General features: G+C 34.7%; 1 protein-coding gene across 1 annotated transcript; it reads right to left on the reverse strand.

Annotated features, from left to right (window-relative positions):
- Positions 1–12,545: 12,545 nt before the first annotated feature.
- stx19 (syntaxin 19) lies at positions 12,546–19,803 on the reverse strand. Its single transcript, XM_056464998.1, has 2 exons — positions 18,964–19,803; positions 12,546–14,576 (listed from the first exon to the last, which is right to left on the reverse strand). Exon 2 carries the CDS (start codon positions 14,483–14,485, stop codon positions 13,595–13,597), a length of 891 nt encoding a protein of 296 aa, XP_056320973.1. The 5' UTR covers positions 14,486–14,576; positions 18,964–19,803; the 3' UTR covers positions 12,546–13,594.
- Positions 19,804–22,539: the final 2,736 nt, after the last annotated feature.

Raw genomic sequence — 22,539 nt, forward strand, 5'->3', positions numbered from 1 at the left:
ATTTTTAAGACAATGGCATGGAAAAACATAATTGAATGCATTGCTTCTTGTACATTCTGAGACCCACTTTATATCGTATATCATTCAGGCAGTGAAGATTGTAGATTTTTAAAGAGAAAACTTCAGTTGACCCAGGTTACTGAAAAATTATTAGTCCTTCTGTTCAGTTCTGCATATACCCTATTATGTTTAAGAAAAAATAAAGAAAAAATCTTCTCAGCACTTGGGAAATATTTGGAATAAAAAATTACATTTCACAAAGGTTAATAATTATAACTATTAAATAAAGAAAATGTTACAAGAAAAAACAGAAGGACATTACAGCAGTATTAAAATGATAATAAAATAAAAACATATAGAAGGGATTCAAATTAAATTAATTTTCTTTAAATATCTCTGTATGAAAAGATTTTAGGGCTGACTTTATTTCTGTTTTGAAAATAGTGAGAGGAGATTAGCAAACGTTTGTAAATGAAAAATACATTACATTTTTTTTTAAATGTGGGGTTATTTTTTGTATTATTACAATAACAATGATATATTTTAAACAACCCAGCCTTATTCTGAAAACATACTGCTTTACACATTTCTGGAGAGCGCCAAATACGTCCCAGGAGGTACATTTTGCAGTTTTTGTTTTCGTGAATTCACCAGAGGCTGCTGTGTATGCATTTAAGATCTCAGATTTCTCTCATGAGTGCCATTTGTGCCTGCTGTTCTCATGTAAATCCACCAGAGACCACTGTCTACTGACTGACTGACTGACAGAATGAATGACTGATCCACTCCCCTCCTTCCCTAAAACCAACCATAGTATTTTCAAAATCACCGATTGACCAGCCCACCCCCTTTCCTAAACCCAATCAACAGTTTTAAAAAGTAATCCAGAAAAAGAAAAGCCCTCACCTGAATTTTACCACATTTTCAGATTTTACCACATTCTCACCCTGTTATTTACTTGTTTCATTTATTTATTGGTATTTTACCTGCTATCTGGAAATATTCTTCGCTGGACTTGAATCTTGTCCTCGTGGTCAACTCCTCTCTGTGTCTCAAGTCCGCCGACGTACATGGCGAGCTACTGGACAAGCTGGTAACAGTGGGAAAGCCAAATAATATGAAGGATGAAAAGATGAAATGCAGCCATAGGTTTTCTGGCTACATAATTTGTGATCTCCAAAAATATATATAGGGCTATGTTTTCAGAATGAGCCTATGTTGGCCACATACATCAGCGGACTTGGACTTTTGACTTTTTTAAACAAAAAACAAAAGGCAAAAAATAAAATAAACAAGTAAAAAACAGAGTGAGAATGTGGTAAGATCTGAAAACATGGTAAAAATCAAGCGAGGGCTCTTATTTTCTGGATTGCTTTTGAAAACACTATCGGTTGGTCAGTCAGTCGGTCGGTTTTACTCAAGAACAGCAGACGCGAATCGCACTTACAAAAGAAATTTGGGATCTGAGAAAAGAACACACATCACCACTGGTGGATTCACAAAAACAAAAACTTCAAAGAAACGTACAACCATCTTGCAATCTCCAGAAATGTATATAGTGTAACTTATCAATAATGAGCCTGGGTTTATTTTACTCAGACCCGCTGACATTAAATCAAGTAAATCCATAAACTCAAAATTTTCAAGTGGTCTTCTTTTCCATAGCTGTATACACCAGAATATTTCCAATGTTTGGGGATTTTAGCAGCACAAACCTCTAAGGATTTTTTAAACAAATCTGACATGACAAATGTCCCCTGAGTTCTGACAGTCCTATCAAACACTGCTGACTGCTCATCGAAATCCCCAATGCTCTGCTACGGCTTAAGAGTTGTCAAATTGTAACGTCAATTCAAGATTTCCACTGTCTTCCTAGTTTGTCAGTAAATGACAGAGATCTGAAGCCACATTCCCAATCACGGACCTTCAAATCCTTAAACGCCTCTTCCGCTGCCGACCAAATGTCTAATGTGCTCGTCACCACAACATTTCTCCTGACTGCTTTGCCAAAACGCCTGTTATCCAGTATCGACTGAAAGCATTTCATGGCATAATGGATATCTGTCACCTTCCTGAATCTCCAGTTCCAGCAAGGATTACTTCTAGGCTAAATAACAGTTTAAATGCTGTTCAATTTGGATCATTTGAAATCTTATTAACTCCAGCAAAGCCGTAAATGATGCATTGTACATAAAATGTCTTCACCACACGGTTTAGATTGAATCTATTTCCTGATTAGCATTTTTCACTCTCATTTCTGGTGCCTTCATATCAAGCCCACAGTGAAAGTAATATGTCACGGATCTTTCGCATCTCTCACTGTCACTCTCTGAAATTTATCCTTCATAATGCACAAATGGGGCAATTTCTATGGAAATTGACTTTTTTATTCTCTTGAGAATCTTAGTTTAAAATGTATTTATTACAGGGGGTTTTATCTCATATTATGTGCACAGGCTTTTTTTATCAACATTATGTTAAATGTTAAGTTTATATATAAATTTCTAAGGAAATGTGAATATTTTAGGTTTCCTTAAGCATGCCTGGGAAAAATAAATGAAATAATTTTTGATTAATTAATTTACATTTTAATTTCATTGAATTTAACATGAAATTAAAATGTAAATTAATTAATATTTAAAGAGGGGTTTTGACGCATATAGGTATTTATATAGTTTCATTATTTCTAAAATTTTTTTTACACAGACAATTTACATTTACTGCTGAATATTGGTAAATTTAAATATAGCTACATTAATGTAATTTCTGTTGAAATTTTATGTATTTAAACTTTTTAGCAAAATTTTATTACATTTATTGTAGTTTTAAAATATATTAACTTCAAAAGTTATATTAACACACGACAGTCAAACTTATAATCAAATGTTTTGTAGTGTTTTAGTTTGTTAGTTAGCAAAATTCAATTTCAGACCTCTCGGTTAGACTATTGTAATGAGTTATAGGTGGTTGCCCTGCTGGCCAATTAATAAAACTTCAGCTAGTTTAAAATGCAGCTGCTAGAGTGCTTTCTAGAACAAAGAAATATGATCATATTACTCCAGTTCTTTCATCATTGCATTGGCAACCTATTAAATATCGTATAAATGTAAAAATTTTATTGACTATACCTACAAAGCCCTGGTTTAGCTCCCCAGTATTTAAGGGAGCTCCTGGTGTATTATAGCCCATCACGTCCTCTACGCTCAAATAATTCTGGAAAATTGATTATTCCCAGAATAACAAAATCAACTGTAAGCAGTAGAGCTTTCTCATATCTGGGACCTAAACTCTGGAACAGCCCTAGCCCAGTTCGGGAAGCAGACACACTCTGTCAGTTTAAAACTATTAAAGACACATCTTTTTGCATTAGCATACACATAAAACACAAATGCTTTTGAAATCCAAATCCTATAAAGGATTGTTAGTCTGCATTATTTAGGAACAACCGGAGCTGGAAACACTTCCCAAAAGACATTATAATTTGAACGGCATCTGTGCTTATGTTAGTCTGTTTTTATTATTCCCGAGGTTTCCATAATCCTTGATCGGGCCGTATCCTGAGCAGCTGCTGTGGTGGTCATGGAGGAGTGGAGGGCATGAGACTGATTCCTGTAAGACCCCAGCGACAGACGAGTCCTCGCATTGATCCTGAAGGGCCCGCCTGTACACCAGCCGGTGACCTCTCCCACCTGCAGCTTCTCCACGATGGACGTCCAGCGCTCTCCAGCCTCCAGCGCCTAGACTGCAGCTCTGCACATGAAGTTTGGCCAAAGGAGACATGGTCATGCCCAACTGAGCCTGGTTTCTGTCATGGGTTTTTTTTGCTTCACTTTCATCAATTGGTGAAGTTTGCTCTTCGCCGCTGTCACTACTGACTTGCATGGCTCAGGACTTGTGAAGCTCCGCATCAATGGATTTGCTCTTCAGTGTTTGGACTTTCAGCAGTGAAAATTATACCACACTGAACTGAACTGAATTGAACTAAACTGAACTTCAACACTGAAAACTGAACTGACACTGTTTCAATTTACTATAATCTTCTATGTTAAGCTGCTTTGACACAATCTACGATGTAAAAGTGCTACAGAAATAAAGAAAAAATATTTTAAGATGTATTTTTTTATGTAAAATATCTAATTTGACAGAACCTTTTAGGAAGTGTAATGAAATATGTTAAAACAATATTCTCTGATTAAAGAATGTTAATATAATATAATGTTATATGTATTTTTTTCTTTATGTAAGGCTTAAGATTAGTCCCAGATTAAAATGAATGCCTAAACTAAAATGCAAGAACTGTTCTCAAACTATATTCTCAAGATGGACCATGTTTTTTACTTAAAAATCTTTTTTGAAAAAATTGTTAAATATATGTGGCCTAATACTGGTTTATAGTCTAAGACATGTCTGTGAAACCAGGCCTAGAAGCAGGGACGGGCTAAGTGATTTGGGGACCCATAAGCAATTCCAGGTATGGGGCCCGAGCATTGAAACTCAAAACACTTTATTTGTCTACAGATTTTTTTTTCTTTCTGTAGTTTCCTTGTAACTAAATTGCATGTTTAAAAATATTTTAATTGGAAGCATTATCAGCTTAATGTAAAATTAAATACAATAAATTCACAAATAAAAAATAGTTTACAAACTACGATGTTACAACTTATGATAGAAAATTTATAAAAGAGATATATGATTAAAACAGGCTTCTTTGCATTGGTCGGGCCCCCTAATTCCCAGCCCGGGGCCCTAAGCTTACCTCCGTTGTTTGTTAAGTCCGCCCCTGCCTTGAAGTACGGTTTAAACCTTTTCACAATGGTTAAACCATATCCTAATAAAATGATCAGCAATAATAATAATATTAAATAAATAAACAAGACCCAAAATCTGCTCAAACATACAACTACATCTAAATAACTATTTATACATATTATAGCCTATATCGTAACCTATATTGAGGTTGAAACTTCAGTTATCACTACTTCAGTGTAAAATCTAAGCTGACCTTTTCATTTCCTTAAAAGTGATTTTAAGCAAACACTTTAGAGAACTGTGGGAAAACCATCACCTGAGTGACATTTACTAAATGATCCACCACTAAACTTACTCTTTACTGAGAGTGAGTTCATCCCTGGAGCCCAGTTCATCTAATGAGGCAGCAAAATAAAGCAGTATTTGGGAAGTGCAGCCCTTCCAAATTTTCACGGTTCATCGGATGAGTGTCACAAGTGGCGGTAAATTAGATGGGCCAGCTGGGGTTTTGGGTGGCTCCTATTGAGCGCAAGTTTTCCTGAGGCAGTGAAAGACTCTTCCAGGTACACCACAGTCTGCCGAGCTGATGAACCACATCGGGACCCGGCGGTTCCAGCCAAAATATTACAGTCCAGCACAGGGAAACAAAGAGCTCTATTCAACTGATTCCGAAGCAGTCGGCTTGTGGACGTTTATTAAACCGCTGAAGTGATCTTTTAATCGCTGAACCACTAATGTAATTCACTGTTAAGGATGCGCTAACTCACTTTTAACCTTTCCTGCTTCCTACTTGGAAGGAAGTTTCATAAAATTCATGTCAGTGGCTGAAGATAGCCTAATGGTTAGGAATGAAATGTATACTTTACATCTGTATACGGGTCAATTCATTGTTATAATTGGCCTGAAAACCAACCAGCCAGTCTCTCTCTCTCTCTCTCTCTCTCTCTCTCTCTCTCTCTCTCTCTCTCTCTCTCTCTCTCTCTCTCTCTCTCTCTCTCTCTCTCTCTCTCTCTCTCTCTCTCAGAAATGCGCACATTTATCTTTTCCATTTTATGTATTTGTTTAACAGTAACCTCTGAGCAGAGGTCTTTATTGTCCTCTTGAAAGAATTAATAGGATGTATAGTTTCTTCCTTACAAAGCACAAACAATCTGAAGATTTCATTTGTGACTGTCTAAGCAAAAAAAAAAAAAAAATGCTGAGTTGTCCTCACCACCGCAAAAAGCAAATTGTTCAGTAGGACAAATCACGTTATACGGCCATTGGGATGTTTAATCCTTTTCTTATCTGATCAAATTTTAAAGCTATCAATCGGAATTAACCTTTTTAATCTGAGTTACTGTAGGCCTACAATGACAATAGAGCCAAAATGTGCAGTTTTGAACAGTTATACTATCATTATGTTTTATTTAACAAATAAAACATGTTTGTATATATAATATAATATAATATAATATAATATAATATAATATAATATAATATAATAGCCTATATTATAAATTAAAAATAATATTTAATGTAAGATAGAATTTGGCGAATTTGGCAAAAGAAAATTATCTATACATGTTCCCTTTAATAAAATATGTTGAATAATCTTTACTTGTTTTAATAATTATATATATGAGCAATTCCAGCGTTATGGATGTGACATTTGCAGTAAAATCTCAAACCATAAATTCACCGAGAAAGTATGTGTTTACATTATATTGAAACATCTGTTTATATTTTCCAAAAGAACTGACCACAGAGGTATGAGATCAGAAAAATATCAATCTGTAACCATGCTTTATATTTTAAATGAGGAAAATAAACATGCGTTATGGATGTGACCAAAAAAGTCTGAGAGTTTACAGTATGCAACATACGTTGTAGAAATTCTGTGAATTAAACTGCACGACACAAAAGAAATAATGCTAATCATGTGGATAAGAGTTGGCTCTCTATAAAACAAACATGATTGATTTTATTTTATTTGACATTATTTATGAGGAAAAAGCTTCGTTATGGGTGTGACGTCTCCCCGTTATGGATGTGACAGATGTGAAATTGGCACTTGTGTGACTTTGGTAAATCAAATATAATAGTTTGAATGAATTAACAGAAACATTTTTGAGTATTTTTAAAGTACTGTAAAATACTTGCTTACTCAAAAAAATGCAGAAACGATTTTGATATTTTGGCAAAAACTTTTTTCATGGCATGGTTGACATTTGCATGGAATTGCTCATATATATATATATATATATATATATATATATATATATATATATATATATATATATATATATATATATATATATATATGTGTGTGTGTGTGTGTGTGTGTGTGTGTGTGTGTGTGTGTGTGTGTGTGTGGGTTGTTGTTTCTGAACCAGCTCAAGCAATTGTTAGCATTTTTACTTTTAGCATCGCATAGATTATGGCCTATGCTTTATATTTCACATAAAACGTTTTCATTTATTACAGTAAACTGATTGTTCTTCAGCTGGTTGTTAGTGTTGTAGCACCCTCTAGTGTCCAACAGTAAGCGTTGACATGAATGCCTGCATGCCTACAATAACGAAAATGAGCTTCAAAAATAAAAACCTACCTTTAATTATTCATTTATTTTAGCTTTAGGCACACTTCAAAGAAGTACAAAGAAAGTCAGCACAAAGAAAGTATGTGAATAAAAGAGTGTATGGGTGTTTCCCAGCACTGGGGGTTCATGAGTTAGTGTACTCTTAGTGCTGGGTTGCGGCTGGAAGGGCATCCACCGGATAAAACATACATTTACATAAAACATAAAAGTACATAAAACATATGCCAGTGTAATTAAGGAATCTTCCTACTGATAAATCATGGATTAAGTTGAAGGAAAGCGAGTAAGTCAGAGAACTATATGAACAGACTTGTACTGTTTTTATTAATCTAAAATGTTCAACATCTACTATTGCATTATTAAAATCTATTGCTGTGCTTGTTAACATTAATTAGTTAAGACTATGAGTTAACATACTAACAATGAACTAACTTGCTAATTTTGTTAGTATACCTATCATCAATGAATGTATTATTGTTTTAACCCAAAATCCTAATATCCTATGAGTTTGTGTACATTCCTAACTTACTAACTGATTAACAACAGTGATTCATGCATTTATTATAACTTATTAAAATGCAAATATACTGTTCAAATGCATTCTGTATCTTAAATGTATCTGACTTAAGTTCAATATAAAACCATCAAACGTAAATTTGTGGTTAATAAACATCATTAAAATAAAGCAGATTACACCAAACCATCGTTTCTTTGTTTTATCCAAAGTAACAATATTTAGGAAAAATTTCAATCTGGATTTAGAGCATTTTATAGCACAGAAACAGCACTCCTAAGAGTTACAAATGACCTTCTTCTGTCATCCGATCATGATTGCATTTCTCTCTTAGTGTTATTGGACCTCAGTGCAGCATTTTATACAATCGATCATAATATTCTGCGGGATAGGCTTGAAAATTATGTTTGTATTACAGGAACTGCATTGGCCTGGTTCAGGTCTTCTCTATCTGAACGTTATCTATTTGTATCAGTTAATGAAGAGGCATTATACAGATAAAAAAAAAAACACTGTGGGGTAGCACAAGGCTCAGTTCTTGGTCCTTTACTTTTCACACTGTATATGCTACCACTAGGCAATATCATTAAAAACATGGAGTTAGCTTCCACTGTTATGCTGATGATACACAACTTTATATCTCTTAACCTGATAACTTGTATGAATTTACGAAACCAACAGATTGAATAGCTGATTTTAAAAATTGGATGACTAATAACTTCTTATTACCAAATTCAGATAAAACTAAGGTCTTGCTTATTGGACCCAAAAACCTCACACGCAAAAACCTAGAACAATCCTTGATAGATTCTTAGTTCAGTCCTCATCTTCATGCAAAAATTTGAAGGCCAGATTTCAATCATCGGTAAAACTGCATTTTTTCATCTTAAAAATGTTGCCAAACTTTGACATATACTATCAATGTCTGATGCGGAAAAGCTTATTCAATTAGACTATTGTAATGAGTTACTAGGTGGTTGCCCTGCTGGCCTAATTAATAAAACATCAGCTAGTTCAAAATGCAGCTGCTAGAGTCATTGCATTGGCTCCCTATTAAATATTGTATAAATTCAAAAATTTTATTGACTACCTAAGCCCTGAACGGCTTAGCTCCCCAGTATTTAAGGGAGCTCCTGGTGTATTATAGCCCATCACGTCCACTACGCTCAATTAATTCTGGACAATTGATTATTCCCAGAATAACAAAATCAACAGTAGATCTTTCTCAAATCTGGGACCTAAACTCTGGAACAGCCTTCCTAGCACAGTTCGGGAAGCAGACACACTCTGTCAGTTTAAAACTATTAAAGACACATCTCTTTGCATTAGCATACACATAAAACACAAATGCTTTTGAAATCCAAATCCTATAAAGGATTGTTAGTCTGCATTATTTTTTATATTATTAATATTTTATATTATTATTCCAGAGGTTTTCATAATCCTGGACCAGGCCGTATCCTGAGCAGCTGCTGTGGTGGTCATGGAGGAGTGGAGAGCATGAGACTGATTCCTGTAAGACCCCAGCGACAGACGAGTCCTCGCATTGATCCTGAAGGGACAGCCTATACACCAGCCGGTGACCTCTCCCACCTGCAGCTTCACGATGGACGTCCAGTGCTCTCCAGCCTCCGGGGCCTAGACTGCAGCTCTGCACAAGATGTTTGGCCATAGGAGAAATGGTCGTGCCCAACTGAGCCTGTATAATACTGTATTAAATGTATTACTGTACATTCATACTGTAGTAAATGTATTGTTCATTGTTTGTTCATGTTAGTAAATGCATTAATTAACAATAACAAATGAACCTTATTGTTAAGTGTGACCAACTACACTAAGAATTCAACTAAGATATCAATATCCTGGTTTTCATAGAAATCTCCAATGGTAGCTATTTATTTTTAGCTTTGTCAACACAAAAATAATGAGCTGATTAATCGTTGAATATAGGGCTATCAGATTCCAAAAAAAATCTTAAAGAGTGTAACATTAGAGTCAGAATGTAGGTACAAACACAGGTAAGGCAAGGAAACCACTAGAAATGTTACAGGGGAACAAGACTCAGCCCAGTGTTTGTGAATGTGAGGTGTATTTATAGTCCTGGTAATCAGTCTACGATGTGTATGATATATATATATGTATGTGTGTGCGTGTGTGTGTGTGTGTGTGTATATATATATATATATATATATATATATATATATATATATATATATATATATATATATATATATATATATATATATAAATACTATACATTTCTATATAATTAGTATCTGCTGTTGGGGTAAATTAGCATGTTTTATATTAAATTTAATTTATATTTAAATGAATGTTAATCTATTTCTGATTAATTTCTATTTCTGTTTATGGATGATTGTAGTTTAGAATAATGGTATACAGCACAACCTAATTCATTCATTCATTCATTCATTTTCCTTCAGCTTAGTCCTTTATATATCAGGGGTTGCCACAGCAGAATAAACCACCAACTATTTCAGCATATTTTTATGCAGTGGATGCCCTTCCAGTGACAACTCAGTACTGGGAAACACCCATACACACTCACATTCACATTCATACAGCCAACATTCACATTCAAACAGCCAATTGAGCTTACCCAATTGACCTTTAGCGCATGTCTTTGGACTGTGGGGGAAACCGGAGCAACTGGAGGAAACCCGTGCCAACATACATGCAAACTCCACACAGAAATGCCAACTGCCCCAGCCAGGACTCGAACCAGTGACCTTCTTGCTGTGAGGTGACTGTGTTAACCACTGCGCCACCATGTCACCCTTCACCAAAACATCATTTTTATATTTTTCTGTTATCTATGTAAACACAGTCACATTTTGTGCTTCTATTGTATTTTCTATTAATATTTCCACCTACAATTTCTGAGCAACACATTTTCGTGTGCAAACAGACACACCCAGATCCTAGAAATAGTGTCTACAGCTGATACCTGCTCTGTTGACTCAGTGTCATCATCAACATCATTTACCTTATCATGAGACCAACCAGTTTCATAGTAATCAGCTCCATAGTAATGGCATATTAAAGATGAGCAAATATTAGATTGCGTGTGGTACATCATATTTTGTTCATATTTATAATTGCTAAATCAAGCTGAAATTATATTTCATTGATATTTATTTTACAAATCTATATCCAATTATATAAAACATTGTGCTGAAAAGGTTATTTTAAACACTTACAAAATGTCAAATAATTATTTGCGCACAAAGGTGCATTGAAAATTATAAGTAAATGGAAGGTGATCAGAGCCAAAAGTCTTCAAAACACTTCAAAAGTCTTGAAATTTGATCATGTCAACACACATGGTTTGACCGTGCCAATGCATCAACAAACACAAGGACCAAGGAAATTTTATATATTTGTACTCTACATGTGACATGCTGGTATGTAGCGTAAGCAAACATCTGAGGTAATATTGTCTTAAAGAAAAATTGCAACCTCAACATGGTCAAAAAGTGCATGCATACTAAACAAAGCTACAAAATTGACATCTTAACTATGCGTGTTGACAAATGGCTCTCTAACTGCTAGCCTCCCTTTAAGTCCACACTTTTGATATTGAAATATAATACCATTATGATAGTGAGGTAAAAAAGTGCACATTTATTGGTAACACTTTATTTTGATGGTCCATTTGAGTATTAGTAGTCTGTCTGCTTAATATCTGTTGATACTACTGCTAAACAGATACTGACTCTAAGAAACTTTGCAAGTACATGTCAACTTACACTAATCCCAACCTAACAGTCTATTTATAATCTAATGAGAATTAGCTTGCATCTAGATGAAATGTAACTTTAATTTAAGAAACGGACTATCAAAATAAAGTGTGACCCATTTATTTATTTCAAACACTATGGCAAGAGCTTCAAACCTGCTTCTGCAAGGACACCGTCCTGCAGATTTAAGCTGTAACACATTTAGAATTTGAGTCTAAAGACCTTGATTAGCTGGTTCAGGTGTGTTCCAAATGCAATATATTAATTGAAGTGTTGTTCTAAGTGCTTAGGACTGGCCATACACGCATGCAAGCACACACACATTTAAATTTGCACTGTTATTGCACATATACTTGTGGCAAATGTGACCAGATACAAGTCAATATATGCTCTTGTATGAAGATCCATTATCAGGATCCATTATTCAGATTAGGACTCATTTGTGTGGCTGAAGCGTTTTGTTTATAGCTGTACTGACACTATGTAGCAGTGGTGATTCATGGATTACATGGCGATTTTTCTGGCTTTCCTTCATTAAAAACATTCATTTATTCATTCATTTATTTTCTTTTCGGCTTAGTCCCTTTATTAATCAGGGTCGCCACAGCGGAATGAACCACAAACTTATCCAGCATGTGTTTTACACAGCGGATGCCCTTCCAGCCACAACCCAGTACTGGGAAACACCCATAGGCTCTTGCATTCACACCCACACATGCACTACGGACAATTTAGTTTATTCAATTCACCTATAGCACATGTCTTTGAACTGTGAAGGAAACCGGAGCACCCAGAAGAAACCCACGCCAAGACAGGGAGAACATGCAAACTCCACACAGAAATGCTGCCACCATGTTGCCATTGAAAACATACATATATATATATATATATATATATATATATATATATATATATATATATATATACACACACACACACACACACACACACACACACACATATATATTGTAACAACTTACAAGTGATCCACTATTTTTGTGGGAACTATTCCTTTAACACACCCAAAATATGCTTGTTGACACAATCAACTAATTACACAAACTGTTTGAAGACTTTTGTCACCGATCGCCTTCCATATATTCACACATGAAGTGTGTCATTTGTTTCGGGGCCAAGGTCAACAACAGACTCTTTGCTGATACCATTATGCTCACGCACACCAAAGCAAACTAATGGAAGTATCAAGTATAAATTGTGCTTTAGAAGAACATCCGGGTATCTTTCAGTATTGCTTAAATAAGATTGGACGTGAATTTATCATTCTTTCTCTTAAGACAGTATATTTGATATTTAGCTAAAATATTTAATCTTAACACACAATCTATAAAAAGTGACTGATTCAAATAATACTGAAGGGGGAAAAATAAATTAAAGTCAGTTGAATAAATTGCAACTTACAAAATAGCATAACTTTTTCACAATTAAAAGGATAGTTCACCCAAAAATGAAAATTCTGGCATTATTTACTCACCCTTTATTTGTTTTGAACCATTTGCTTTCTAATGTTAAACATAAAAGATATTGAAAAAAAATTTGGGAACCTGTAACCAATGACTTCCATAGTTTTTGTTTTTCCTGGTTACAGGTTTTCAGCTTTGAAATATCTTCTTTAGTGTTCATAAAAAACTCATAAAGGTCTGAAACCACTTGAGGCTGAATAAGTGTTCATTTTAGGGTGAACTAACTCTTTAATTTACCCTTCATTACATCTTACATAACATTTGTGATGTAACAAAACAAAACAATCTCTCAGAAAATCTTCATATGACTACTTGTATTGCATGTCAACACCCAGCTAACTGTTAAGCCTTCCTGCTTCAATGTTTTAAAAAGTGCTTTGTGCCCTTGCTCTTTATCTTCATCAGACAGAGGTCAATGTCTGTATGGTGTATTCGGCCATCAGTTCTTCCCTTGAGAATGCAGTAAATAACAAACTTTCCCACATTTTATCCTACCAGCCTTGCTCTGCTATCTAAACCAAGGACAGCAACAACAGCACAGTCTTCTAAGCGGGTTGTTCTTCTTATATCTCGCAGCTCTTTTGAACTTCTCCTTTGTGACCGACACATAGTCTTGCGTCTTCTCCACATTGGCTTGTATGTTTTGAATCTGGTGGCCTTGCTCTTCCACCAGCATGAACACATCTAGAAAGAGATCTCGCAGGTCCTTCATGTTGCTTTCCAGATTGAGAAGCTCTTTATGGCGTTGCTCGATCTCCGAGAGTTGTGTTCGAGTGATCTTAGCATCGACAATGATGTTCTCGTTGAAGATCTCCCACTTTCCCTGCTCTATCATGTTATCCACCTCCTCTTCAGACACTTCGCGGCCTGATACCTCAAGCTGCCGGATGATAAACTGCTTGCATTTTTCCTGCTTGCTTAGGATTGCGTCATTGTGTTGTCGCATTACTTGATGAAATTGGAGGAAGAGAGCTGCGTGTTGGATCTTCTGGATACGGGACGTGGCAGCATTTGGGCCGAGCTCGGTCTCTGTTTGCTTAGCTTGCTTGGAAAGAGCATCTAACCTTTTATGCAGACTCTCGGCCAACAGCTTGATGTCTCGAGTCATGCTGCTCTCTTTTTTCATGATGCTGAGGCGTCTGATGGTGGCCACAAAGTTTCTCTGCTGCTCATTGAACTTACTGACTTCCGAGTTCAGCTCCTCGATGCTGGCACGAATGCTCTGAGCGTCCTTTAGAAAGATTTCCAGGACAGGTTCTGCTTCGAAGATCACAGCCTGCAGGCCTATCAGTGAGGATTGGTCTATGTCCTTGTCTTCCTCCTCATTAAAGGGGTTGCTGTCCACCAGCTTCTCGCTGGCCTTCATCTGCTGACGCAGCTCCTCCATGCGGTCTTTCATAACTGCACAGGATGAAGACCTTGATGTGGATCAGGTCAATTTTAGATTTGAGTGTTGTTTGTGAGTAAAATGTTCCTGACCTTTCCATAACCTGTAAATAGAAGACAGAGACTTTACGTATTGCATTCAATCGTCACATAAATATCTGTGGACAACACATACACATAATACACAAATACTCTTCATTGAATGTCTACACATAGAAATTACCTGCATACTATATAACTGCAGGTTAACTATTTTTATATAAAATAATTTCCACTGATGATGTCATTAGTAATTAGTTAATTAGTTATTATGTTATTGGTAACTAATAAAGTTATAACTAATAACCTAAACTTTTCTGATTTTGATTGTAATGTAATAATGGGCACCTTTTGTAAAGCTACTTTGAAACAATAGTTATTGTTAAAAGCACTATACTTATAAACTTGAATTGAATATATTCATTGACTTGAGGTACTACAGGGTTGCTGAATGCCTCATTCTGATTGGCTGAGGAACGTTCTAAGGTGTGCAATTATTTGTTAGGGTAAAGTAATTCCAGGCAATTCCTGAACTCATTACAGTTCCATATCACTACGCTGAATTATTACAGGCAATTCACAGTCTATGACTGTAAAAAATCACATCAAAAAACGTATAAGAAATTACCTACACATAGGAGCTGTTTAGAGACACAAACCAAAAAAATGTCTTGAAACAGGCTACAAAATCTGAACAGTGTAGTAATATAATATGAATATTGACTATGAGTTGAAAATGTATTTAATAAAATTTAAACAATCGTAAATATTTTTCTAAAAATTCATTCTTATATATTCATTCATTCATTTTCTTTTCGGCTTAGTCCCTTTATTAATCCGGGGTCACCACAGCGGTATGATCCGCCTACTTATCCAGCATATATTTTACGCAGAGGATGCCCTTCCAGCCGCAACCCATCACTGGGAAACATCCACACAAACACTCACTCACACACAGACTCATACACCATGGTCAATTTTAGCATACCCAATTCACCTGTACCACGTCTTTGGACTTGTGGGGGAAACCGGAGAACCCGGTTGGAATCCCACACAAACACGGGGAGAACATGCAAACTCCACACAGAAATGCCAACTGACCCAGCCGAAGCTCGAACCAGCGAACTTCTTGCTGTGAGGTGAACGTGCTACCCAGTACCCAAGTTTGGAACAAGTTGAGGATGTGAAACGATGAGTTAATGATGACAGAATTTTATTTTTTTGTACAAATTATAGTCATAAACAGGGGAGGACTGGCCATAAGGAGCACCAGGCCTGTGGTCTGACGGCCTATCTGGCCTGCCACCCCCATTTTATTTGAATGTTTATTTTCACTTTATTGCAGCTCCATTTCGACCAGCACAAAAATAAGTTTTTATATTTTAATAAATTTTTGTTAATAATACACTTGTGTCTTTTCCAGAAAAAAATCACAGACATCCTTGGAAATGAGTTACAGAAAACAGACTCTATTTGCTGTAAGTAAAAGGTCACATTTTTGTCAGATGCTTTTCCACACATTCTGCCTTCAGCGCCAGAAAAGATTAAACGAAGGCTTCCGCACAAAACCTGTGCACTTTTCCTACTCCACATATCAACGCTGCACATTCATCATGATCACAGTCATTTATAAAGTCTGTTCTGACACTCTACAGAACATGATATAGTTCAATTCCCTTTTCGAAATAGCTCACCGACCGGCTTTCTTGTGTGAAAAGTAAGATGCAGGGCTGCTGATGTTTCCTCGAGCTGCCCGGACTGTGGTTTTGGAAAGTGAGCACAATGCCAATGAACTTTGTCTGAGGTAAGTACAAGTAAAGTAAAATAGAGCTCTCTAAATCACTGGCTCTCCAGTTACTGAAGGGATTTTCGAACAGGAAGGACTGCTGTTGCATGTGTGTGTGAGAACAGCCCACCCAAGCTCCTTAGGGAAAAGCTTATGAATATAAGAGTGGCCTTTGTTTTCTGAAGGACATTCAAGGAAGTCACACTCTTTTTCTACTGTTCACAACCTATAAATACATTGCACAACATTCTCTAATTCCAGCCTTCAGTTTATCATAATTTACTGTTGTTTTTTTTCGTTATATCAGTTTTTATCTATTCCTTATTCACTCTGATTTGATCAGTTTAAATAAGTTATTTGTTATTTAAGTTATACATAGTGGCGTAACAGATCACAAATCTCATGGTTTGGGTCACATTACGGTTTTAACTCACAGAACGGTCCATTATTCACATCAGCAAAAAAAGGGAGAAGACAAATGTTGATTGCTTTCCATTTATATGAAAATTTTATTAGTTTTGACAAACAGAACTTAGAACCTGTAATGCTAATAATAATAAAAATCAAGAAAGAACCAGCTAAAAAAAGTGACATAATTTTGATGGTTGTTTGTCGCCACCCATTGGTTTTACAATGTAATTGCTACAACATTCACCAGCGTCAAGTTCCATTAAACTGTGATTTTAATTTTTACCATAAACATCAGTGTTTATATCTGAACTATAAACTGTTATTCCAGTACTTCTGTGTTATTTAATTGTTTGTAACTAACTGAAAAAGTGTAAAAACCGACGTAGATTTGAATGCGGCGCTTCGAAGGATTAAAAAACATGCAAATAATTTATCATTCATGTTGCGCGGGTTTGAATTATGATCGTTTAATTGTGCAGCTTTACACTGAATGCATACACAAAATTAAAATGACAGTTACAGTATTTTTATGTTGTTCATGTCTGCTATTTTTATTTCGTTATAATGTATGAATAATATATGAAGAGTTCAGATGCAAGTGCCATCTGCAAGCTTCATCTACAATGAGCATTTTTCTCAGCCCCCTTATTTATATGTTCAGTTATTTCATGTTAAAAGTGATGAAAATAACCTATTCTTTGCCATAAAAGTGAAATTACTGAATCAAGACATAGTAGCCTGAAAAAAATGCTAATATTAGAAGAAAATTTCAGATGCCACTTAGAGGTTTTTGGATCTGAACTCTTCATACACTGAAAAAAAAAAAATGATTCAAAGATGATTCCTTGGATTTACAATTTTTTTATTGAATTTGAAATTATTTGGGCTGAATTTAAACTAACAAATTAAGTTGAACATTATTAAATTAAATTTGTTTGTTTAAATTCAACACATATAAATTGTTTACAACAACTTTGCAGACATCATTTTTTTCAGTGTTTGTATTTATATAATATAATGTAACTGTAATTGCAGTATCTATAAAATACACCATTTCAGATTCAGATACCTTTTTTTCCAAAACCGATTAAAGACTTTTCCTGATTGTTCAAACTACTTGTTTAAAATGATTTGAAAAAACACAATTCTTACATTTTTTGGGGGGGACAACTTAACTGTTTTACCTTCAATCCACTAAAATTGTTAATCATTTGTTAAAATGATTAAGTTGACTTAATTGATTCGTGTTGTGATAACATGAAGGAATTATGATATAACTCAGCATTTTTTTACAGTGTATATCAGTTGAAGTCAGAAATATTAGCCCCCACTTAGAAATTTTGTTTCTTTTTTAAATATTTCTCAAATGATGTTTAACAGAACAAGGAAATTTTCACAGTATGTCTGAAAATATTTTTTTCTTCTGGAGAAAGTCTTATTTGTTAATTATTTGTTTTTTAAAAAAAAAAAAAAAAAACATTTTATGGTCAAAATTATTAGCCCCTTTAATCTATTTTTTTTTTCTTCTCGATAGTCTACAGAACAAACCATCGTTATACAATAATTTGCCTAATTACCCTATCCTGCCTAGTTAACCTAATTAACCTAGTTAAGCCTTTAAATGTCACTTTAAACTGTATAGAAGTGTCTTAAATACTTAAAATATCTAGTCAAATATTATGTACTGTCATAATGGCAAAGATAAAATAAATCAGTTATTAGAAATGAGTTATTAAAACTATTATGTTTAGAAATGTGTTGAAAAAATTGAGGAAAAAAACAATTCAGAGGGGCTAATAATTCTGACTTCAACTGTGTATATATATATTGTGTGTATATATATATATATATATATATATATATATATATTGTGTGTGTATATATATATATATATATATATATATATATATATATATATATATATATATATATATATATATATATATATATATATATATATATAATCCTGAATCCCCTATTCCACTGCAGCATCTTCTATTAACCAATGAGAAACCATTTCTTAAAAATCTCACAATCAGAATCAGAAAGAGTTTTATTGCCAGGTATGTTCACATTGCCAGGTATGTTCAGAGCTCCTACAGTGCAACAGGATAACAGAGACAGGACAAAAAACAGATAATAAATATATTTTAAAAAAATAGAAGTAAGTAGTGAATGCTTACTACTTACTAGATCTAAAATGTTCTTTAGAAACTGATAAACTTAAAAAGAAACATACAAATGTACAAAATTACCTCTTATTGCCTTTAATCCATTGAATTCTGAATGTGGCTTCATTTTATTTCCAGGAATTTTACTCAACTCCTTCCTCAGCCATGGATTAGTAAGATCTAAGCTGGACCTGATAAAGTTCAGTATTCAGTAAGTCCTTGGATTTCATCGTTTTCGGCTCTCAGAGACACAAGTACTGTATGTCCTAGTGCGAGTGTTCCCTCAGCTCCAATGGTGTCAGTTATGCCTATGAAAAAACACAACAAAACAAAACAAAACACACGGACACACACAGAGAAACTCCAGGGAAATCTGGTCGAGCCAGTTGAAACCACACCCCCCCAGTCACAGTTAGAATTCTTGTTTGACCAATGAAGGGCGAAGTTTGTTAGGCAGAAGTGATGTGGTTCCATTATTCAGAAAGGAATTGAAAGAATACATGCAGTGCAGCAAACATTGCCTCTCAGCATCCTCTATTGTATATCAGACAACAATGGGGACCAGGAAGCGTCTTAAAAAGACTGTTGACAAAGCTTTGAAGTGTGCCTGTTCTCAATCCCTTATTTTGTATTTCCTTAACCTAGTTTTAAAGTGTTGCATGATAGCAAAAATAGTCATACAAAATTAAAATGTTTTAAAAGATGTTTTACAACGTAAGAAACTATAGTTATAAATACATACTGTATAGGTTAAGCTGTTTTTCCAAACGGGTAGTGATTGGGTCAACAGAATGACTCATATTAAGCTTTACTGTTTTGGGTTCAGACTTAAATGGAGCAAAGAGCAGTGTGTGGATTATATCCAGTAAATGAGCCTCTGTCTTTAGTGAAGATTGTGACTTCAGAATTGTGTCATTATTTTTATTTGTTATTTATTTTTTTAATTATTAAAAACTAATTGTATTATTAGAATGTAATGAGAATTGCCACTAAAAATAATAACTATAAAATGTAAAACTATCAAACTAAATGTGAAATGCATTATGCACAAATAAAAACTAAACAAGCACCTATTTTACCCATGCTACAAGATGTAAGATAAATCTTTGGCGTCTTCAGAATGTGTCTGTAAAGTTTCAGCTCAAGATACCCATCAGGTTATTCATTATAGCCTCATTATTATTTGCCCATTTTGGTATCTGAGTATACTGTAGCTTTTTTTGTAGCCTGTGGCTTTGAATGAAAATGAGCTACTGTACTTCTCCCCACCCACCCTTTCCACCTGTGTGTCTGCTTCTCATCATGCGTTGTCAGATAAACAGCACAGTGACAGAGACAGACTCAGATGAAGCTGCAAAACAGCTCATTAGTCAAAAACACCAAGTAAGGTTATTTCATGTATTTGTGGTGGAGTTTATTCATGCCTTTCTGAAATGATTAGTCTTATGCTGTGTTCACACCAGATGTGGAACGCACGAATAGATTGCGCTATTCGCACGTAAATAGACACGGGAACATTTCGAGTTTACTCGCTTCATACATGCGTGAAATATGCTTCATTCGCTCGTCAAATTCACTTCACAATAGACGTGGATTCGCGTCATGGTCAGGGCTGTCTGCTCGATGACTCTCGCTTCATTGCTAAATGGTTAACATGGATTTTATTGAGAGAATAGCTGTGTTTAGGTGATTTATGAAGATTGAAAAACAGCGTCGATTCGTTTGGAGCAATGTCCGAGTCCACAAGATCCTATCAGATACCTAGATGATGGAGGCTTTCAGTGGTGCTTCCGACTGAGCTGAGCCCAGTTTGATGAACTATTGTCCGGTGTTGGCAGGAGCTTTTTTCCCGGGACACCAAAACAGGAACTACATCATAATCATGCCCCTTCAAGACAAAACTAATGATTGGTTAACATGGCATGAAAATCCAATAAAAATTTTCCAACTCGAGCGATTTGTGCAAACCGTTAAGTGCGTCAAAAAATGCTCAACTCAAAACGCTCAACTTCCACCGCTTCATTCGCTCAAATCGTGTCATTCACACCACCTCATTCGTGCGTATCACATCACAGGATGTCAATTCACGTCTTTGCATTCACTTAACATGTAAATCACTCGTGCTTGATGCTTCATCCGCGTCTGGTGTGAACGCAGCATCACACAAATGGCACCCAACCCCACCCCTAAACCCAACCGTCATTGGGTAATGAGCAAATCGTACTAAACAGTATGAATTAGATCGTACTAATTGATTCGAATTAGCCACTAAATCAAAAAGTTTAGAATTGCCGTGAGGCTGTGTTGGTTTATTTGCAAAAAAAAATGTTCTGTGAACATGTGTATATACGTTATTATAGAGACATGGCACCTGTCAATCAATTCATTGAGTGGGGAAAACTGCACTCCTACATCACGTTGCGGTGGGCCTCTAAATCATTGGGATTTGTGTCCTATTTTAACATTGATAAATTTAAAAAAGGGGACTTGGTTTATGTCACTCCAATATAACTGGACACACTAAACATAAAGACATCTGTCCAAACAGCTTACAAAAGTTGATTTTCATCATAGGTGCCCTTTAAAGAATAAAGAAATATACAAATCTGGAATATATCCTGTTTTAAGATTAAGTAAAGCTTGCAAAGAGGAAAAAAGGCTAACTATTACTTCTCAAGCAATGATACTTTCACATATCCTATTGTTATGTAAAAATCTATGTGCAAAAACTAAAGCAATTTTTGCTGATAGTTTTTTGTTTTTGTTTTGGTGTAGTGATGGTTGAATAGGAAAAGTTGGATAGGAGGATATAGGATATAATTTGTTTCAATTATTTTTGTCTTAATTTAAGTGGCAACTACTCAAAAATAATTCTTCTTATTATTTATAGTAGTAGTAGTAATATTTGCGATGATATAATTTTTTATTATTATTTAATATCTATTTAATATTGAATATTTTTTCATCAGTATTTTATTTTACTTAAGCTTCATTTTAATGTCTTAACACACAAATTAAAATAATTTACATTTTTCTTTAAATTGTAAAATTCAGCTTTTTTCTATTGAATCCTAATCCATTTATATCTAAAGACAAAAAAAAATCTAATGAGAAAATAATGCGTAAAACATCATTTATTATAACAAAGACCCACTGCACCAAGTAAAATAAAATATATTAAATGTATATTGTATGTTCTTATGTTGAAACATTTAAACCATAAGCCTAATGAAAATACACTTAATTTAGTTTGTTATAATGAATAAAACATTAATCTTGGTTGCAGTATCTAAACATTTTTGTCTGCTTTATTCCGCCACCTAGTGTTTTCAAAAGGATACAACACGTTTCAGTTATAGACCATTTTGAGGGATGTAAACAAAAACAACGGCCCCAACGTATTTCCGGTTTTACATTTTTCTATAGCTTCCAAGAATCCAAAAAGAGCCACATATTGATGAATAATTTATGATAGCTGTTTTAAAATTAAGTTACCATTGAATTACCACTTGTTACATTTATTAAATAGTTTGATAAAAAGCAGGAAATGTTCACAGGCCAAAGACACCACCACATTGAAATTGTCTATACCAAAGATCTTTCAGGAACAGTTTTAAATTGGTTCCCATTGATAAAGATTAGTGTCTTGGATTAAGAAAC

Source organism: Danio aesculapii, chromosome 9 (assembly GCF_903798145.1).
Source record: "Danio aesculapii chromosome 9, fDanAes4.1, whole genome shotgun sequence".
NCBI lineage: Eukaryota > Metazoa > Chordata > Actinopteri > Cypriniformes > Danionidae > Danio > Danio aesculapii.

Coding starts and splice junctions, on each gene's coding strand:
- stx19 (XM_056464998.1), bottom strand. CDS start 14,485: ATGAAAGACCGCATGGAGGAGCTGCGTCAGCAGATGAAGGCCAGCGAG.